We start from the raw sequence: 19,837 nt of genomic DNA, 5'->3' as shown, positions 1-19,837 counted from the left end.
CGAAATATCAGAAAGCTCCATAAACTTCAGATACTGTTTATGAAAATTAGTCAAGAATCCGTTGAATCCATTCTCAACCATTTGACGAAGATGGAACGTTAAAGGAAACTTTTCGGAATGTAACATTTTTCTGTACAGAAGAATGGCCTTTTTCAAATACAATGCCCACCAAGAAAACAGACCCATCTCTAACCGTATTACACTAATATGTACCTATTACGGCAATCCCAGAACCTCCTTTAAAATGTGACCTTCAAGACTGTCAAAGTACCTTCTGGCTGAGAGCAAAGTAAGTTCTAGAACATAGGAGTAAAACAGTAAAACTCTAACAAGGGAGTCAGCGAAAAAGTACTAAACTTCCTTTTAGTCACCTTTAACAAAGAGGTACAGGATCTCACTTTCTCTTTGTATTTAAGAAGAGAACCTTTAGCTGAAAACACAGGGCCTAGATAAGTACAGGAATTTCTCCAGCATGGGGTCTGGCATGGATTCACATGCTCAAGAATATTCCGGGTCGTCAGGCTGGGAATCCTCGGTAAAGAAAAAATCAGTATCAGTTTCGTTTCTGATCTGTCTTTCTTAGAAGTAACCAATCACTGATCTCTGGGTCATACTGCCTCCAGCCAATGACTGCCCTCTCCCTAAACCCCTCCCCCGGCAGCCATCCTCAGATTTTTACCGCACGTTCAAGTGTTGGGAGTCCTCGTGCTTTAGCTCTCAAGCTTTTATTGCGTTTTCACGCTTTTTCAGGAGATTTTCTCATTTTTTCGGTTTAATCGAGCCTCAAGCTCCACCGTTTCTACTTCCGATAACAGGGACCCATTTCGGAATCCTCCTACGCCCATCAAGGGTGAAGTTTTCGTCGAGTTACGCTACTTGGAGGATTCCAGAAGATCTGTGGCCTACCTCAACGGACATGGCCCAGGACAAGGGAAGCTCGATGCCCGGATCCAAGCTGTTCAGGAGCTGCCTGGGATGCAGATTGCAAAACGTTTTCAAGGAGGACGAGCATTCGAGATGTCTCTACTGCCTTCATGAGGACAAGACGCACGTGGAGAAGGACTGTGCGTTCTGCAAGAACCTGTCGGAACGGACCAAGCAAGATCGTCGTTCCCGCCTCGCCGCCTGGCTGGAGAAGGGCACAGCAGGTGAGAAGGCGAAGAAAAAGTCTGAGCGGTCTTCTAAGTCCTGTGAGGGCGCCCCGGCTACGGGGGCCCAACAGAAGGCCAAGCTCCGCGAGCGCCGAAAGGTCAGGCTCTTCGGCTGCCAGGGAGGGCGCGACTTCCCCTGCACGATCAACCACGAGCCAGCGCTCTGGTTCGGGGAAGAGGAAGTCCGAGAACCCGGGTAAGCTTCTGGAGAGGCCCCGGTCGATCTCGAAGGGAGCCGAGGGGGAGCGAAGCGATGACCCTCCCCCCAAAGCAAAGGCCCAGGACGCACCTAAGGTGGTGAGGGCCTTGATCCACCCGGCAAAGGCCTCTATCGAGGTTGTCGCATTGGCCCTGGCGAAGCCGGCAGAGGCTACGCCATTGGAGGCGGCCTCGGGGCCCAGAGTTTCCTTGCCACCGCAGAGGGAATCCTCTTTCCAGACTTTCGTTAAGACCCCTGTGAAGACCCCGGTGGAAAAAGAGGGGCGGGGGGGGCGGTGGCCATTACGGACTCGGATTCAGCCTCCGAGGAGGATCCGGTGGAAACCGTGAAAGGCCTCAATGAGAGGTTCGAAGGCCTCAACGAGAGGTTCGAGAAGGTTCGATCCCAGGGGAAGGTTCCTGCTGATGTGTTATCGAAGATAGCGACGATGGCGACGACGAGGGCCCAGTGGAGCAGCCATCCCGTCCGTCGCAGCCATTGCCCGAGCCCCAGGATAGCTCGGTGGCCATTTTGTTGGCAATCTAATCCTTATGTACTGAGATAAGGACGAGGTTACCACGGACCCTGAAGGAGGATCCAGAACCAGGACCATCGGGAAGCCCTCCGAACAAGCGGAGGAGAGTCCACCCCGCACCGCCCTTCGTGCCCACGAGGCCTGTAGACCCCTCATCCCCCTCGCCGGACCCTCGGGATGATACGCCGACGGATACAGCGACGGGGACGGACAACGACGGCGGCGATGATACAACGGACATTCCGTCATCACCCCCCCCCCCCTCCCCCTCGGGCCTCTACACCCGACGAAATTGGCTCTTTCCACGCCATGATAGCCAGGGCATCTGAGCTCTTCCAGCTCTGCCCTGAGGAACAGAAAAAGGAAGCTTTTCTTTACCAACGACGGGAGGCCAAGAGAAAGACGGTCCTCGCAGTACCGTTGCTCGACGACATCTGGGACGAGGGGCTGGCTATCCTGAAGAACCCTTCCATGACACCCGCCAAAAGGGACAGGTACGAGAAGTAGTACCGGGTCCCCAGTGCCACCCCCTTGTGCCTCAGGGCCCAGCTCACGCCGGACTCGGTCGCCTCGGCAGTGGCCAAGAAGAAAGCGGCGGGTGCGGCGGTTTAACTTCCAATTCCCCGCCGGACAGCGAGGGCAAGAAGTTGGACTCCATGGGACGACGAGTCATCTCGTCGGCGGCGACGACAATTAAGGCAGCCAATGCCTTAGCGATTGTGGCCCGTTACGACAGGGAGCTTTGGTTCAAGATAGCTCCCCTGCTAGACTTGCTACCGGACGACAAGAGTGCGGAGGCCCTACAGATTCTGCAGGAAGGTGAGGTGGCGTTGGGTCATGCCATAACGGTGGCAACGGACATTGCCGATACCGGATTTCGCCAGCTGGGCAACGGGGCTTGCCTCCAACGACAAGGATGGCTCAAGGCGACGGACTTTCGCCAGGACGTCCAGACCAGAGTGTTGGACATGCCGTTCGACGGCAACAACCTGTTTGGGAAGACGGTGGATGAGTCCCTCCAGGCCATCAAGACCGACACGTAAACAGCCTGAGCCCTAGGAGTCCTTCAGCAACGGCGGCCCTTTCGGAGCTCCGGAGGCAGATAGGGAGCCTCCAAGGGATCCATCGGTGGCTCTTCTACTTACCGCCAGGGGGCCCGCTCCTAGTCCCAGGAGGCCTACAGAGGCCGCGGCAAGCAAGGAGGGTCTCGCCGTCGTCAAGGAGGCCAAGGCGGCAAGGCCTCTTCCAAGCAGGACTGAACCGGCCGTAGCCTCGGGCCCCCACCGAAGCACCCCGGTGGGAGGCCGGCTGACGAAGTTCGTCAGTGTGTGGGAGTCCATCTCCACCGACCGTTGGGTGCTGGACACCCTGGCCCGCGGACACTCGCTAGAATTTAAAAAGAAGTGTCCTCGCATTCCCCTTGTGGCCAGGAAGGAGAATCGCGTCCCTCAACTGCTGTTGGAGGTAGGGGCGATGCTCAAGAAAGGTGCCATCGAGCTCGTCCCCAAGAGGCTCCGGGGCTCCGGAGTATACTCAAGGTACTTCCTCGTCAGAAAGAAGACAGGCGGTTGGCGCCCCATCCTGGACCTGCGACCAAGTACATCAAGGCACAGAAATTCAGGATGGTCACCCTCCAGCACGTGCTGGGACAGCTGGAGGAGGGCGACCTATCGTCGCTGGACCTGGAGGATGCTTACTTCTACATCCCCATTCTAAAAGGATACAGAAAGTTCCTCAGATTCGTAGTCCAGGGGCGTCACTACCAATTCAGAGCCCTGCCGTTCGGATTGAAGTCGGCACCCAGGGTGTTCTCCAAGTGCCTCGCACCAGTGGCGGCGCGGATGCGCCTGCAGGGGATCCACGTCTACCCCTACCTGGACGACTGGCTAATCCGTGCAAGGTCAAGAGAACTCGCCGTCGAACACACGGCAAGGACCGTCAGGCTGCGCTCGGAACTGGGATTCGCCATCAACTACCCCAAATCCCACCTGGTCCCTTCGCAGGTGGCACTGTTTTTGGGAGCGAAGCTCGATACAGTGGAGCGATTGGCATCTCCGTCGGTAGAAAGGACAAAGGCCATTTTGGGCAAGGTGCAGCGCCTGTTAGCCATGGACGTGGCCAAGGTGAGGTCCATCAAGTCCCTCCTCGGGATGATGTCCTCATGCATCTACCTTGTGCCCCTTTGCAGACTTTGGATGCATCCGCTACAAGAGTTCCTCGACGCCCGCTGGATTCAAGCGGCGGGCAGCTTCGAAGACAGGATCCCGCTCGACGAGGAGTTCCGTTGGGCGATTCTATGGTGGGGTACCCGTGCGCACCTCACAGCAGGCACGGACTTCCAGACCCCGGCGTATCAGGAGACGGTGACGACGGACGCCTCCCTGGAGGGATGGGGGGCCCACACCGGAGATCTCCACGCAAGAGGCCTCTGGCTCCCGGAGGAGAGGTCTCTCCACATCAACATCCTGGAGCTACGAGCCGTGTTCTGGGCGCTCAAATCGTTCCTTCCGTCCCTCAAGGACAAAGTGGTGAGGATCTTCACCGACAACACCACCACAATGTTCTACATCCGGAAGCAGGGAGGCACCAGATTCCTAGCCCTATCCAAGGATGCCCAGGACCTGTGGCACTGGGCCGTTGCCCAGGGGATGTTTCTGGTTCCCTTCCACCTGGTAGGAATAAAAAACTCCATCGCCGACTCACTCAGCAGGGAGCTGCGCTCGTGCCACGAGTGGGAACTACGCCAGGACCAGGTGGATCGGCTCTTTCAACGATGGGGCAAACCCCAGATCGACCTGTTCGCGACGGCGACAAACTCCAAGTGCCAGAGGTTCGCCAGCAGGTTCACACAGCTGATGAGCATGGGCGATGCTTTCTCGTTCACTTGGGACGGCCTGTTCCTGTACGCGTTCCCTCCGTTGCCGTTGCTGCTCCGTCTCATCAACCAGCTCAAGAGGTCCAGGTGCAGGATGATCCTCATCGCACCGGCGTGGCCGAGACAGATCTGGTTCCCGGACCTTCTGGACTTGTCAACGTCCCCACCTATCAAGCTGGCGACGGACGCAGATCTTCTCTCCAGAGGAGGAGATGCCATTCTTCATCATGACCCGGAGTCGCTGAACTTGCAGGCGTGGCTCCTGCAGCACTAGAGTTTGGAGGATACGATATCCCGGCTGACTGCAGAGAGGTTCTTGCAAAAGCCAGGGCATCCTCAACCCTCAAGTGCTATGGACATAAGTGGAAGAGGTTCTCTGTCTGGTGCCGTGCACAGAAGATTAACCATTCGGATTACGGCCCCTCAAGTATTGCCGTACCTACTGTCGCTGGACTAGCTCACGCCTCCATCAAAATACATCTGGCTGCCATCTCCTGATACACCAGAACTACAGGACGGGCGTCCTTGTGGTCTCATCACCTGGTAAAGGAATTTATGAAGGGACTATTCCAATCGTTCCCGCCGGTGAAGGCCCCTGCCCCGGCGTGGGAGCTCAACGTGGTGCTGACCAGGCTCATGGGGGCCCCATTCGAGCCTATGCATTCGGCGCCGTTGAAGTTCCTGTCGTGGAAGACAGCATTTCCCGTGGCCATGACCTCCGCACGAGTGGGACAGATCCAGGCCCTATCTTGCAAGCCTCCATACTTGACTTTTCACGACACAAGGGTGGTGCTGAGGACGCACCCCTACTTTATGCCCAAGGTGCCGTCGAACTTCCACCTCAACGAGCCCTTGGTGTTGCCAGTTTTCTTCCCGTCGCCTTCGTCTCCGGCCGAGAGGACTTTGCACTCGCTGGATGTGGCTAGAGCGCTGAAGCTCCTCGTGGACCGCACAAAGAGTTTTCGGAAGACATCCCAGCTGTTTGTGAACTTTGGACCTGTGAATCAAGGGAAGGCTCTCTCAAAGGAGCCTTCCCTTGATTGCAACCTGTTTGCTTAAGGTGAGCCTGGTGAGGAGGTAAGAGATGCTTAATGTTGAGCCTGTTGCCACCTCCCGTGGTTGTGCATGTTTATACTGCTAGGTATTCTTATATTCATGAGCATGTGAATCCATGCCAGACCCCATGCTGGAGTAGGAACAAGTTAGAGGCACACATGGTTTATTAACGAGGCAGTAGTAAGTGAGGTAAGGAACAAGTTAATTACCTGTAATTGTTGTTCTCCAGCATGGGTCTGGCATGGATTCACATGTGAACATTCCCTCCTTCCCCTCTGCGGCTCTTCACTTGGTCATACTGCCACTTTACGTGCTACCAAATCTGAGGATGGCTGCCGGGGGAGGGGTTTAGGGAGAGGGCAGTCATTGGCTGGGGGCAGTATGACCCAGAGATCAGTGATTGGTTACTTCTAAGAAAGACAGATCAGAAATGAAACTGATACTGATTTTTTCTTTACCGAGGATTCCCAGCCTGACGACCCGGAATATTCATGAGCATGTGAATCCATGCCAGACCCATGCTGGAGAACAACAGTTACAGGTAAGTAACTTGTTCCTTACCTCACTTACTACTGCCTCGTTAATAAACCATGTGTGCCTCTTCAGTTTTCGCTTAAGGTTACTGTCATCACAAAAGATTTTGTGGAATTTATCTGTAGGTGGTTGTTTTTTAGGAAAAGTGTTGCTCCATTAATGGGATTGTTGCAATCCTGCTGGGGTGTAATCCATTAGGATTAAGTCGTCCACACAGCCTAAATAGGCCAATACGCTTGCTTCCACACCTTGAGGGATAACCTCCCTGTTCTTTGCATTCAATGAATAGATCCGCTGAATAGAGATTAAACAATACAGGTTCAATTACACAACCTTGGCAGATTCCTCGACCCAAAGCGATAGGACTAGACAAGGTCCCTGAGGTGTTTAACCTAATCCTACCCTCTTTATTTGTGTACAATAGCTGAATCATGCGCAGCAGTCCTAGGTCTATTCCCCACTCCATACGTTCTTACCACAGGTGCTTAAAATCAACTAACGATGCAGACGACACCCAGATACTCAACCCCATCACGGGTGACTATGCAGTGAACACTAAAGCCCTGAATGATGTCTACTTGGTTATTCGGGCCTGGATGGCGCAACATTAGCTTTGTCTCAATGATGACAAGACGAAACTACTTATTCTGGGTTCACACCAGCGTCTCAATAAACTTGACACGTCCATCCCGTCTTTCATCATTGATGGCAACATCATCAAAGTATTTAAGGACACCAAAACTCTAGGAATCTACCTAGATTCCTCACTATCACTATACAGACAAACCAAGGCTGTCAGTTCAGCATCTGCATATACATGCAAACTTATCTCTGCATGTAGACCATTTTTGACTTCTACAAATTGCATCACTTTGGCCAGAACACTCGTTATGTCCAGGATAGACTATTGCAGGGCCCTTTACCTCGGGATTAGTCAATCTAACCTTAACAAACTGCAAGTCATTCAGCATAATGCCATTAGAGCAGCATTAAACATACCTAGAAACCACCATATCTCTAATCTCAGGCGTGATCTACATTGGCTTCCCGTTAAGCATAGAATCTCCCTGAAAACACTTGCCTTGACTCAGAAGTGCCTTACCAACCAGGCACCTATCTACTTAGCCAACCAACTTACACCACACACTTCCACCCAGCCTGTGAGAGCGGCCCAAGCCCACAGTTTACACCTCCCTAGATTCAAACGACAAAAAGCGGGCAGCTCGAGCTTCCCGGTCCTTGCCTCTAAGCTCCTAGAGCTATGCCTTCCTTCCTACCCTTCAAGAACAAAACTAAACATTGGCTTTGAGCACAAAACCTTTGAGACACCTGATGTCACTCTGTCTCCCACCACTCTGTGTCACACCTGAGCACATGGCTGTTTAGTCCATGTATATATAACACGCGTTTTCCTCTCGCCATCTATTTTCTTGTATGTAGATAACTACTTCTGCTTATTTTCTTGTTTGAACTTCTTTGACTCTTATGCTACACTGGTTATAGGAACTGTCTGCATATCCCTTGTGCTTGTACATGCCGCTTGCTTTCCTATATTGTACTTATTTGTGTCATATCGGAGCCCTACCTGCATGTTAATGTAAGCTGGTAGAGTCTTCTATTCCTTGTATGTAATTGTAACTTTGCCTCCTATGATATGCGCCCAGATGCCCTTGGGCGCGGTGCGCTATATAAATAAACAAAATACAAATACAAACGTTGTCCAACGCTGAGGATAGGTCAAGGACTGCCACATGAAGAGTTCTACACCTACAATCATTAGCGTGTGACATACTTGTGGCCAGTGCCAGTCCACTCTCGATGGTGCCAACTCCCCTCCTGTAACCAGTTTGAAGCAGACTAAATAACTTAGCTCCCTCCGCCCATTTAATAAACTCTTTTAAGATGGACACGATTATTTTTTGGTCCCAAGAGGGTAGAGTTACTTCTTCCTGGGCTACTTGCTTAAAAAGTCTAACAAGAATTTCAGCCCATAGCTTATTGTCATCTCGCAGTAACCCGTTGGTAAGAGCATCAGGTCCACAGGACTGAGATTCTTTGAGTTTTAATATAAAATCTCGTTAGTCTCAAACCTGTAAAAAACAGCTTTTGTTGTCAGAAAGAGAATTTACGTGACTCACTTTTGTGATGTATGCTTTTAATGGTGGCTGCATTTGCAGGTGATTTTGTCTTCATGTGCTGGCAATTGTGAGAGACTTGAGTTCTGTCCTCTTCAGTGTTCCCAGTGTTGTGGGAAGGAAGAAGGGCTCTCTGTGTGTCCATTAACTGTACAGGTGAGGAATTTGCTTCCTGCTGCCACTCTGGATATCAAAGGGGGAGGGCTGTGTAGTCCCTGAGACTGCCCGCTGTGATTTCTTTGGGACACTTCCATTGGTTACCCCAGTTTTCCCCTTTTTCTTCAAGTGTCCAAATCTGTAAGCAAGTTTTGCTAGCACAAAGTGCTGCTTCCTAAGTATTACTTTTATATTGATGCACTGAAATCCCTGGGTTGATGAAAGTGAGAGCACTGACGTCTGCCAGTGCTTGTGTGTGTAAATGCAGCACAATTGCTCGTCGTGCATGTCTGCTTATTGTTTTACCTCTCTTCTTGCACCAGAACCCTCCTATTCTGCCATCAGCCGTCTGCAGAAAGTGGTGAGTGGCTTCTCTGAAAATGAATGCATCAGTCCCTTCTCTGCTGTAAAACCCTCGACCAGTGGTAGCAGCATGCAAGAAGCAGGTGGACGAAGACGGGTTGACCGCGGGGAGGCAGGTGAGTTGGCATTGCTGTTTCACACGTTATCATTTTGTTAATCTACTCAGTGTTTTACACAATGCTTGCCATAACCTGCTCCAGTCCTGAATGACGACTCTGATATGCAGCTTGCAAAGAAACAGGAGCATGCCTGGCTTACTGTCAGTCTGCCTTTTTTTCTATCCTCTGTGTAGAACTTAAACCTCAAGCATTCATCCAAGGACTTAAATTCAAACACAGGCACAGGTATCGAACCAAAGCTAATCTTGGTTATTTTGCAAAAGCAAGAGGATTGTCCACAAAACCAACTTCTAGCAGAATGTGTCATGGCATGGTGTCAAGAGAGACACAGACTATCCATCCCTGGACGACTGTCAACCTAGCATGCAAACAGAGGCCACAATGTGATGTCTCTCCTCAATGGGATTCTCCATCAACTACAGCAAGTCCTTTGTGATAATTCCCAACAGATGCTATTCCTGGGAGCTCAGATGAACACATTCGATTGCACGGCTACCCCGCCTGCCGACAGAGTTAAAGCCATTCAGTCCAAGGCCCACTCGCCGTCTCAGCAGCAAGTCACCTGTGTCTCGATGGTGAAATCCCTCCTGCAGAGGATGTTTTGTATTTCTCTTGTACAGAACTTCTGGCCTCGAAAGTGACATGTCCATTGCGACCAGCTGCTCCTCATGCGTCCATTCCAGGACACCCTTTTTTGGAGGTCGGAAGGCTCCAATCTCACTCACAGGGCTCCATTTCTGACACCCAACATCAGGCCAGGTTCCCCATCATTGCATCCATGGAGGGTTGTGTTGCCCACACCAGAGATGTTCATGCCAAGGGTCTCTGGTTGGAAGAAAAAAAGTCCTTGCAGATCTACGTTCTGGAGTTGAGGGCAGTGTTCTGAGGTCCAAAATTCTTTTGCCTCCCCCTGCAAGGGAAAGTGGTTTGTTTGTTCACTGTCAACACAGCCACCATGTTCTCTATCTGGAAACGGGACAACAGTGTCTTCTGTCGGGGAAAGCACAATCCCATTGGATGTTCAGTCTCTTTTCTGCCTGCCAGGCTTCCGCAAATCCATAGCTGATTAGCTTACAAGGGAACTTTGTTCCTGCCATGACTGGGAGCTCCTCCATGGTCAAGCTCTAACCATCTTCCAGACGTGTGGAATGACGGACATCGAATTATTTGCCACCAGTGACAACTCGAAGTGCCTTGCATTTGCAGGCAGGTTTCCACAACCAGGCAACCTGGGAGACACCTTCACGGGACAAGTTTATATATGCTTTTCCCCCCTCACCTCCTCATCCCAGGGGTCCCAAAGCTCCTGTCTGCCTTCTGACTACAGTTGTGCAGACTGACTTCGGTGGCGGCAGCATGGCCGAGACCGTTTTAATATTCCTGACTCTTTCATTGGCACCGCCCAACACGTTTCCGCCAACGATCAACCTCCTGTCCAGGAACAAGGGGACAGACTTCATCACAACCCAGCCTTCCTCATTCTGACAGCCTCCTTCACTAGAGTCTGGCTATATAGACATGCCCCAGGACCGCAGGGGTATCCTGGCGATGGCTTGGGTGCCTGCCACCATCTCCTGCTACAATAGCAAGAGGCAATGTTTTTCAATTTGATGTGATGCTCACGCAGTGGATGCCTTTCACTTCCAACCACAATAGATCCTGCCATATTTACTTTCTTTGGAGGTCATGGGAGTGCTGAAGTGCTATGTTGTCCGTTCCAGGACATTCTGAAAGTCTTCTCAGCTGTTTGTGGTGTTTGGGTCTGCAGCCACTAGAAGTGGGCTGCCCAAGTCTTCTATTTCCCGATGGCTTTCTGCTTGCATTTCCTTTGCCATCAACTGGCCAACAAGGCCACTTCCTGGTCGACCTAAAGCACCTTCCACAAGGGCTGTTTCGTTTACCACTATCATCCTCTCCAGTGTTACCCTCGTGGACATCTGCAGAGCGACAACGTGGTGGTCTGTCCTCACCTTCACCCGCTTCTACTTTTCCAGACACTCGAGGGAGGAGTCCAGAGTTGGACAAGCTGTCCTTCGGCATCTGCTCACCTAAGGTGAGGTTTATCCCTAAGATGATCCTTTTTCCTCCTCCTGATTTGGCATTGTATGCATAGTTGTGTATACTGCTATGTAATCTATTCAAACAGCATACGAATCTGTGAAGGATCCATACGCGTATATAGGAAAGGGGACTATGGACTAAGAGTACGTTAGTAACTACGGTGAGTAACTATTAATTACCTGGACGATTGGGTGACCAGGGCCCGCTTTCAGGAGCAAGCCCGGGGAACACCTAAACCATGCCTGCCACTTCGTACACAATCTGGCCTTCTCCCCCTACTTCAAGAAGTCCCAGATAACACATGGGCAGACGCTCCAGTTTATTGGAGCGGTCCTGGACTCCTTGTTGGGAGAGGCTTTTCCTCCCAAGTACAGAGCTCTGAACATCCAGCAGATGGTCACCAGATTCCAAAACGCTCACATGCTACTGGCAGGACTTGCTGGGTCCCATGGCATCCTGCATTTTCCTAGTGCTGGAGGCCAGACTGAGGATAAGATCACTTCAGTGCGCTCTCAGATCTGTGGTCACAGTTCTCAGGAAACATGAAAGACCTACAAATCCTGATCAGGGTCTCTCAGCACCTACTTTTGTGGTCCTGCAGGGAGAACTGGATGGCAGGATAACCTTTATGGCAACCTTGACTAGAAGTAATCATAGATACGGACGCTTTGCTGAAAGGCGCACTTGAACAAGCTCATGGTGTGCGGACTGGTCCCTAGCAAAGATGAAACTCTACACAAACCACTTGGATCTGAGGGCTATCAGATTGGCGCTGATTGCAGTTTTGCCCTCGATAAGGGGAAAAACACCCTGTTGCTGACTGTCAGTGCAGTTGCCATGCACTATTTCACCAATGGTGGGCAATATCACTACCACTGTGCAGGGATGCAATGCAGCCCTGGTTTTGGCATTTCTAAAAGAGACCTTTTTGTCAGCAGGTCATCGAGCAGGGAAGGAAAACACAGCAGCAGATGTCCTGAGCAGGCAAGACTTGATCCCTCCCGAATGGGAGCAGTGCCAAGAAGTCCATTTGGAGATCTTCACCCTCTCGGAACCCCTCAAGTTGATCTGTTCACAATCGATTCCAACAGGAAGTGAGAGCTGTCTGCTTCAGGAAATTACCCCAAAGAGGAGCATTAGTGGATGTGTTTGTGGTGGACTAGAACTTTCCACATCTATACGCGTTCTCACCGATTCCAGTCATACCTCATGTCAGAGTGTGAGAAGGTTTGCAACAGCCATGATCCAGATAGCCCCAGACTATCCCAGGATGACGTGGCACCCAGACCTTCTGAACTTGGCATCTGCCCTGTACAATGCCTTTCAAAGAGGGTGGACCTTTTTTCGCAAGAGGGGGACCTAGACCTCCACCGGAACATCAGCCCTCTCAATCTCTATGCCTGGCTACTGAGAGGTTGAGGTTCAAGGAATGGAATTTCCGTGAAGAAGTCATAGAGATGTTGCTTTCAGCCAGAAGGTCAGCAAAGAAAGAAAGCTCTCTGTCGCTGGAAGAAATTATGCAGCTGGTGCAGAGCCAAGGATTTGGATCATTTTTCTTGCAATATTATTCCAGTACCTTTGTTATACCTAGCCTGGCATGAGACTTAAATAGGGTCTCACATTCTTAATAGGAGCCCCCTTCGAACCAATGCACTCTTGTCTGCCCTGTCTCGATTCCTGGAAAACGGCTTTTCTGTCTCACTCACCTCTGCATGCAGAGCGAGTGAGCTCCTGGCACTTTACTACCTTTTCTAGGGACAAGTTGACGCGAAGGGTGTGTCCATCCTTCTTCCTTAATGTGGTGTTGAAATTCCATTTGGCACAGAAAAATCATTTACCATTCTTTTATCATACATCTATGGAAGGGGAAATATTGCATAGATAGGATCCTAAATGGGCCTTACATTTCTATATTGCGAGAACAACCCACTTCAGGACATTTGTAGCCTACTTTTGCCCAAAAGTGGGGAAAACGGTGACGAAACAAACTGTGTCGAGATAGATAGCCCTAGCTATCTCTGAATGTTACAATGTAGCAGGCAAAACCATTCCAGAAGGACTGAGAGCACTCTCTACCTGCACTCCAGCTCAGTAACAACTCTGGACATATGTCCGGCAGGGACCTGGTTGTCTCTTCACACATTTGCGAAACATTGTTTCCTGGAGACATTATCACGCCAGGATGCTGATTTGGCTGAGCAGTCTTACAGAATGCTTTAAGATACAATTGCAATGGGAGTTGCTCTCTTTCCCCATCATAAGAGCAGGTCACTGCTCTGGAAGTCTATCTAAGATGAGGAATCTGTGGGAGGAACCAACCATTAGAAGAAAAAATGAGTTCCATTTGGTAATGTTATTTCTAAAGAATTGTATCCTCCCAGGTAAGGTATTCCTTATCTTTGATATTTCCTCCTATCCAGCTTTGCTGCCTCAGAATTTCTTTTCAGTAGAGGGCGTTTTGCGTCAGAGTCTGGTCGAGTCGGAGTCTGGTCGAGTCGATGTCCCTCAGAGGCCTCCGTCTCAACGTCGATGTCACCACTGGTATAAGTAGGGCATGCAGCACCAGTTACTCAGTTCAGTTTTTTTCTGCGCTTCACAGCTTTGGTAATGTAACGCTTGGTTCCGTGAGATACTTCGATTTTGTTCAAGTTTCAGAGAGAATTTCATCAAGTTTTCGACGAGATGGCTTCTTCATCGGCTCAGTCTACTCCTCGGTCCGGTTTTAAAAAGTGCTGGGACTGCGGTGCTAAAATGTCCATGACAGACCCGCACAGGATCTGCCTGTGTTGACTAGGGTCAGAACATCGGTGCTCGGAGTGTGATGAATGCATGTCGATGATGGCCAATGCCTTGAGAGAGTGCAGAAGGAAGTTGGAGAGAGGTAGGCCTAAAAAATCTAGTACCCCCTCCAAACGTAAATCGCCTGACGAGTTGAGACCTTCGTCTCCTCATCATAAAAAATCTAAACGCTCCTGTTCCCATCACAAAGCGGTTCGCATCATTCCTCGTCTTCGAGGTATGGCAAAAAAAGTCACCATAGTTCGCCGTCCACTTCCTCATCCAGTTCACCCGAACGGGTCGCTTGTCCCTCAAAGCATAGTACCCCAGCTCAATGGGAGGAATTCAGAGTAAGTATGATGAAGGTGTTCAAGAACGCGGCCTTGCCCGTCTCGACAACACCTAGAGGCGATACCCCAGTCAAAACACCTGGGAAGCACAAGAGCCGTGAGTCTTCGAACCCAGTGGTGGAAACCCCTTGAGAGTGGTCTCACCCCTCGTGTCGAGAGAAAGCCTCCAAGTCGCACAAAAAATCATTGTCATCGACGTCGAGAGAAACTCATACGGCAAACCCGAGAAGTGTGCCCTCTACGCCAAAACCGAAGGAGAAGCCATCGACACCTTGAGTGTCGGCGACCTTGACGCCGTATATATGCCAATTACTTCGACTCTATCGTCGAAGACCTCAACGTTTGTATTAAAACCATCGACGACTTCGTGGAAACCTTCGAAACGGTCAACAGTTTTGTCGAACACGTCAACATCGACTATTTCTACACTGTCGGCTCCTATTGTGCCGTCTATAGCGCCTTCTTCTTTTGAGAAGATGTATGCGCCACAACCTCTCTCCGAATATTTTAAAACTCTTTCTTCAATTTATGAAGAGGTAGAGGAGTCATCTGAGGAGGAAAGACCATTCGGTCTAGAATAAGGGACACCTTCTGTTCCAGAGGAACTCGTATCAGAAGAGTCTTGTATAAAAAAAAGTTGCAGGACTGTCTTCATGAGGCCAGTGGCATTGACACTTCCCCTGAAATTGATTTTGATAAGGCAGATCCAGGAGATCATGCTGAAGGAACATATAGACAACTCATGACAAGGGTCATGGAGTACATGGGATGGTCCAGACCCACACCTGTTTTCAAACAGGATGATTTAACAGACATATTGGATAAAGGTACACAGGAAGTTCCATTTCATAAGGCTCTGCAGAGGAGGGTAACTTCCAATTGGGAAACACCAGAGGTTGTCCCAGCAGTGAATACGAGGCTAACCGCCAAATACAGAGCTTCTGCTTCTGATTCTGTGTACCTTTCAAAACAACTGACATCAGAAAGCCTAGTAGTACAGGCAGCTCCTTCTTCTGGTAGACAAAATGCCTATCCCACAATTCCACAAGATAGGTATTTTCCCACAACTTTTGGGAGTGTATTGCTATGGCGGCTGACCACATCCCCAAAGGGGAGGAACAAGATGGTTTCTTGAACACTGTCAAGGACAGGAAGGACGCTATGTGCGAATACCTCCAGACTGGTCTTGACTCTGTTGACAGCATCAGCAGAGGCATGGCGGCTAGTACAGTGATCGGCAGATTTGTGTGGTTGAGGAAGTCAGGATTTGCCCCCAGACGTTCAATCCAGACTTCTCAACATGCCCTTTGATGGCACACATCTATTTGGGAATAAAGCTGATGAGAGTTTGGAGAAGCTGCAAACTTACAAGGCGGCAGCCAAATCCCTTGGAGCTGCAATAAGGCAAACTCCAAACCGCCCCACAGGTGGGCCCTGGAGGGATAGGTCCTTTCGCTACTATTCCGCATTCGGAAAAGGCAGAGGACAGCCAGCTCAAAAGGTCAAAGACGATTCCCCTGTGGTGGACGGGGTAGAGGTATTAAGACAGCAGCAGCAGGGGCTGCTTTACCCTCGGCCTCTGCGTCAGCCGCTCCAAAACCTCTCTGAGGTCTTACATTCCACGATGGCAGTAGGAGGCAGGTTGTCACAGCTTCTGACAGGCTATTACTTCAGATGCTTGGGCATTGGAAACGGTTGCCCAAGGTTACTGCCTACCTTTTCTGCAAAAACTTCAGAGTCATCCATCGGGGAACAACTCCTTGAAGTTTCAGAATCCGCTCCTTATGCAGGAGATTTTAAGCCTGCTGGAGAAAGGTGCTATAGAACCAGTACCTGTAGCAGAGAGGAACAAGGGTTTGCACTCCCCTTATTTTCAAATTCCACACAAGGACGGAGGAGTGAGACCCATCTTGGACTTAAGAGACTTGAACAAGTTCCTCAGGAAGGACAAATTCAAGATGGTAACCCTTTCTCAGATCCTTCAGGCTCTCCAGCTTCAGGATTGGATGGTATCCTTGGACCTCCAGGATGCTTACTTTCATGTGCCGATCCATCACAAGCACAGAAAGTACCTGAGGTTTGCCATTGGCAACTCTCACTATCAGTTTTGGGTTCTGCCATTTGGGCTAACTTCCGCCCAAGGGTTTTCACCAAGCTAATGGCGGTTGTGGCAGCGTGTCTCAGGAGAGGGGGGATTCACGTCTACCCCTACCTAGACGATTGGCTGATCAGGGCCAGTTCCCCAGAACAGGCCCTAGATCATCTCAGCTATACTTGCCACTCCCTCCACAGGCTGGGCTTTTCCCTCAACTTCAAGAAGTCCCACATGATACCATCACAAAGACTCCAATTTACCGGAGCAATCCTGGATGCATCCCAGGAAAATGCCTCGCCACCAGAGGTGAGGGCTCAAACGGTGACAAAATTCCAAAATGCCCAACATCTACCAGCCTTCGATTTTCTGAGGTTGCTCACACTCATGGCATCCTGCATTTTTCTGGTGCCAGAGGCTCGTCTGAGAATGAGAACTCTCCAATGGGCTCTCGGGACCCAGTGGTCACAGTTCTCAGGAAGAATGTCAGATCTCCTACAAAACCTTCAGTGGTGGGCCTGTCGAGAGAACATCTTGAAAGGAGAACCTTTTTGGCAACCATGGCCGGAGATAACAGTAGTGACAGATGCCTCACTCACAGGGTGGGGAGCCCAATTCCAACGATTTGACCATCAGCGGCCGTTGGTCTCCATCGGAGTCCAAACTACATATCAACCTTTTAGAGCTGAGGGCAATCAGACTAGCGCTGAAGGCCTTCCTGCCATCTGTACGGGGAAAGAATGTCCTGCTAATGACGGACAACAGAGTGGCCATGTACTACCTCAACAAGAGAGGAGGTGTAGGGTCACTATCACTGTGCAGAGAGGCAGTGCAGCTCTGGTTCTAGGCATTACAAGAAGGAATCTCTATCGGCAGTTCACCTAGCCGCAGAGAAGAACACAACAGCGGACGCTCTGAGCAGGCAGAGCGCTGTCTCCTACAAGTGGGAACTAGCTCAGGAAGTCCTTCAAGAGATCTTCACCCTTTGGGGAACCCCTCAAGTGGATCTGTTTGCTACCGGTGCCAAACGGAAATGCAAACTGTTTTGCTCAAGGGAATTTCCCCCAAGAGGAGCTCTAGGAGACACGTTCGTGGTGGACTGGGAATTTACACTGCTCTACGCATTTCCTCCAGTCCCCGTCATTCCTCACGTAAGACAGAGGTTGAGGAGGTTCAGGAAATCCATGATCTTAATTGCCCCAGATTGGGCCAGGAGAACGTGATACCCCGACCTTCTGGACATGTCCATCTGCCCTCTGATTCGTCTTTCACAAAGAGAGGCTCTTCTCTTGCGAGAGGAGGGTCGGGTTCTCCATCCGGATATCAGGACTCCCAGCCTTCATGCATGGTTTCGGAGAGGCTGAGATACAAGAATTGGGCCCTCCCGGATGACGTAATGGAGTTTTTGCTTTCGGCAAGAAGGCCAGCAACCAAATCTTTATACTGTTGCCGTTGGAATAAGTTCTGCAGCTGGTGTAGAGATAAGAATGTTGACCCTTTCTCATGCAATACACCGATGGTATTATCTTTTGTTTTGCACTTGGCAAATCTGGGGCTCCAAACTGGTACCATCAAAGGTTACCTAGCAGTGCTTTACATCTTCAAGCGCACTGCAGAGGAAGTCTCCTATTTTAAGATTCCTCTGGTAATAACATTTTTAAAGAGATTAACTAATGTATATCCCCTGACTCCCTTTCAAGTCCCATTGTGGGATCTCAGTTTGGTTTTAAACTGTCTAATGGGTGCTCCTTTTGAGCCTCTTCATTCTTGTCCATTAAGACTTCTTACCTTGAAAACAGTTTTCTTAGTGGCAATAACATCTGCCCGAAGGGTGAGTGAGCTTCAGGCTTTATCATGTAAGCCTCCTCATACAGTTTTTCATAAAGACGGAGTGGTATTAAAGGTGAAGCCTAACTTTCTCCCCAAGGTGGTTTCTGAATTTCACATCACTCAGAAAATAACTTTACCATCCTTTTATCATTACCAGATTGGCAAGACTGAGACAGAATTATCAGTTATTTGCGATAGAGGTCATAAATTGGGTTTAGCCACCACCAAACAAACCATCTCTAGATGGATTATTTTAACAATTTCAGAATGCTACAGACTGGCTGGTAAAGACCCCGCAGAACATCTAAGGGCTCATTCGACCAGGAGTACCCCAACTTCGTCTGCTTTGCAGAGGGGAGTTCCAATAAAGGATATTTGTGCAGCTGCCACATGGTCGTCTGCACACACCTTTATAAAATACTACAGTCTGGATTCCTCCACTAGCCAAGATTCTGCTTTTGGAAAAGCAGTTCTACTCTCTTACTTGATAACTTGAATTTTACTCCCTCCTCCAGATTACGTGGGAGGACACAATCCATTCGAAGAACAAGTTACTTACCCATGGTAACGTTCTTTCGACTGGATGTTCCTCCCACGTATTCCTTATCGCCCCTCCCATCCTACCCCACAGTAAACTTATCTTGCGTTTACAGTCTGCGCTCTCAAGGGGAGTAACTGTCTAACTCAAGACAGTGCTTCGCTTTTCAAAATGGAACTGAGCAACGGGCGCTGTGCACGCTCCTTATACCTGTGGTGACGTCGAGACGGAGGCCTCCGAGGGACATCGACTCAACCAGACTTCGACGCACATCGCCCTCTACTTAAAAAATATTTTCAGAGGCATCAAAGCTGGATGTTAGGAAATATCAAAGATAAGGAATACGTGGGAGGAACATCCAGGCGAAGAACGTTACCATGGTAAATAACTTGTTCTTTTAACGGATGTTCTTACCATAGATTTCTCATCGCCCTCCCATGTTGATCCTCAATATGACCTCCTTATCTATTAAATCGCTCCTTTAATGCATGAATGGCCATTACTAGAGAACTGGGGGCGCATCCTTGATAAGTAAAAAATAAAAATTCCCCAATGCAGCTGATCACAGGGAAAAATTAGAAACCTGGGGACACAGTCCTGGCTACTTAAATGGACCCCGCTGTCACATCCAGTCCTGATGCAGAGGAGTGCCTTCAGCCACTCGATTTATAAGCACTGGTAGTGTCCTTCACTGAAGTCCTGTTTAACACAAGCATAGCAAAGCTTGCGTATCAGTATTGCCAGGCACCGCTATTAGATGTCTTGGTACTTGCATCATTTTGCACTTGCTACCATCACTGGTCAGCTAATACCACTCCGGCAGTGTCTAGCAAGTGCCTTTCCTATGCCTACATAAAAGCCCAAATTGTTGGCATGGCCAGTGCTTATTTTAACATCCCAAGAAGGTGACCCTTAGCTATGATGTTATCGTTACTGCATACTGAAAGAAGCCATGAGTGGGGTGAGCAAAAAGTACCCTATGGCAAGAGCGGGGCACTGCAGGTTCTTGCCCTGTTCAGTGCACTATGCAATGAAGTCCTCTGTCTGGTTCTTAGGCACATTCAT

At 49.9% G+C, this 19,837-nt stretch overlaps 1 protein-coding gene across 8 annotated transcripts in view; it reads left to right on the top strand.

The window, feature by feature from the left end:
* Nucleotides 1–19,837, top strand: part of LOC138567561 (uncharacterized) — a 2,466,350-nt gene that overhangs the window by 1,981,953 nt on the left and 464,560 nt on the right. For all 8 annotated transcript variants that reach the window (XM_069645900.1, XM_069645903.1, XM_069645902.1 and 5 more), the window contains one exon: nt 8,965–9,120. In XM_069645900.1, the coding sequence (XP_069502001.1) occupies nt 8,965–9,120 (156 nt within the window). The remainder of the gene's footprint in view (nt 1–8,964; nt 9,121–19,837) is intronic.

Source organism: Ambystoma mexicanum, chromosome 2p (assembly GCF_040938575.1).
Source record: "Ambystoma mexicanum isolate Mex_15411 chromosome 2p, UKY_AmexF1_1, whole genome shotgun sequence".
Classification (NCBI taxonomy): domain Eukaryota; kingdom Metazoa; phylum Chordata; class Amphibia; order Caudata; family Ambystomatidae; genus Ambystoma; species Ambystoma mexicanum.
The sequence above is the reverse complement of the archived record's forward strand: the minus strand, read 5'-3'. Positions and strand labels throughout refer to the sequence as shown.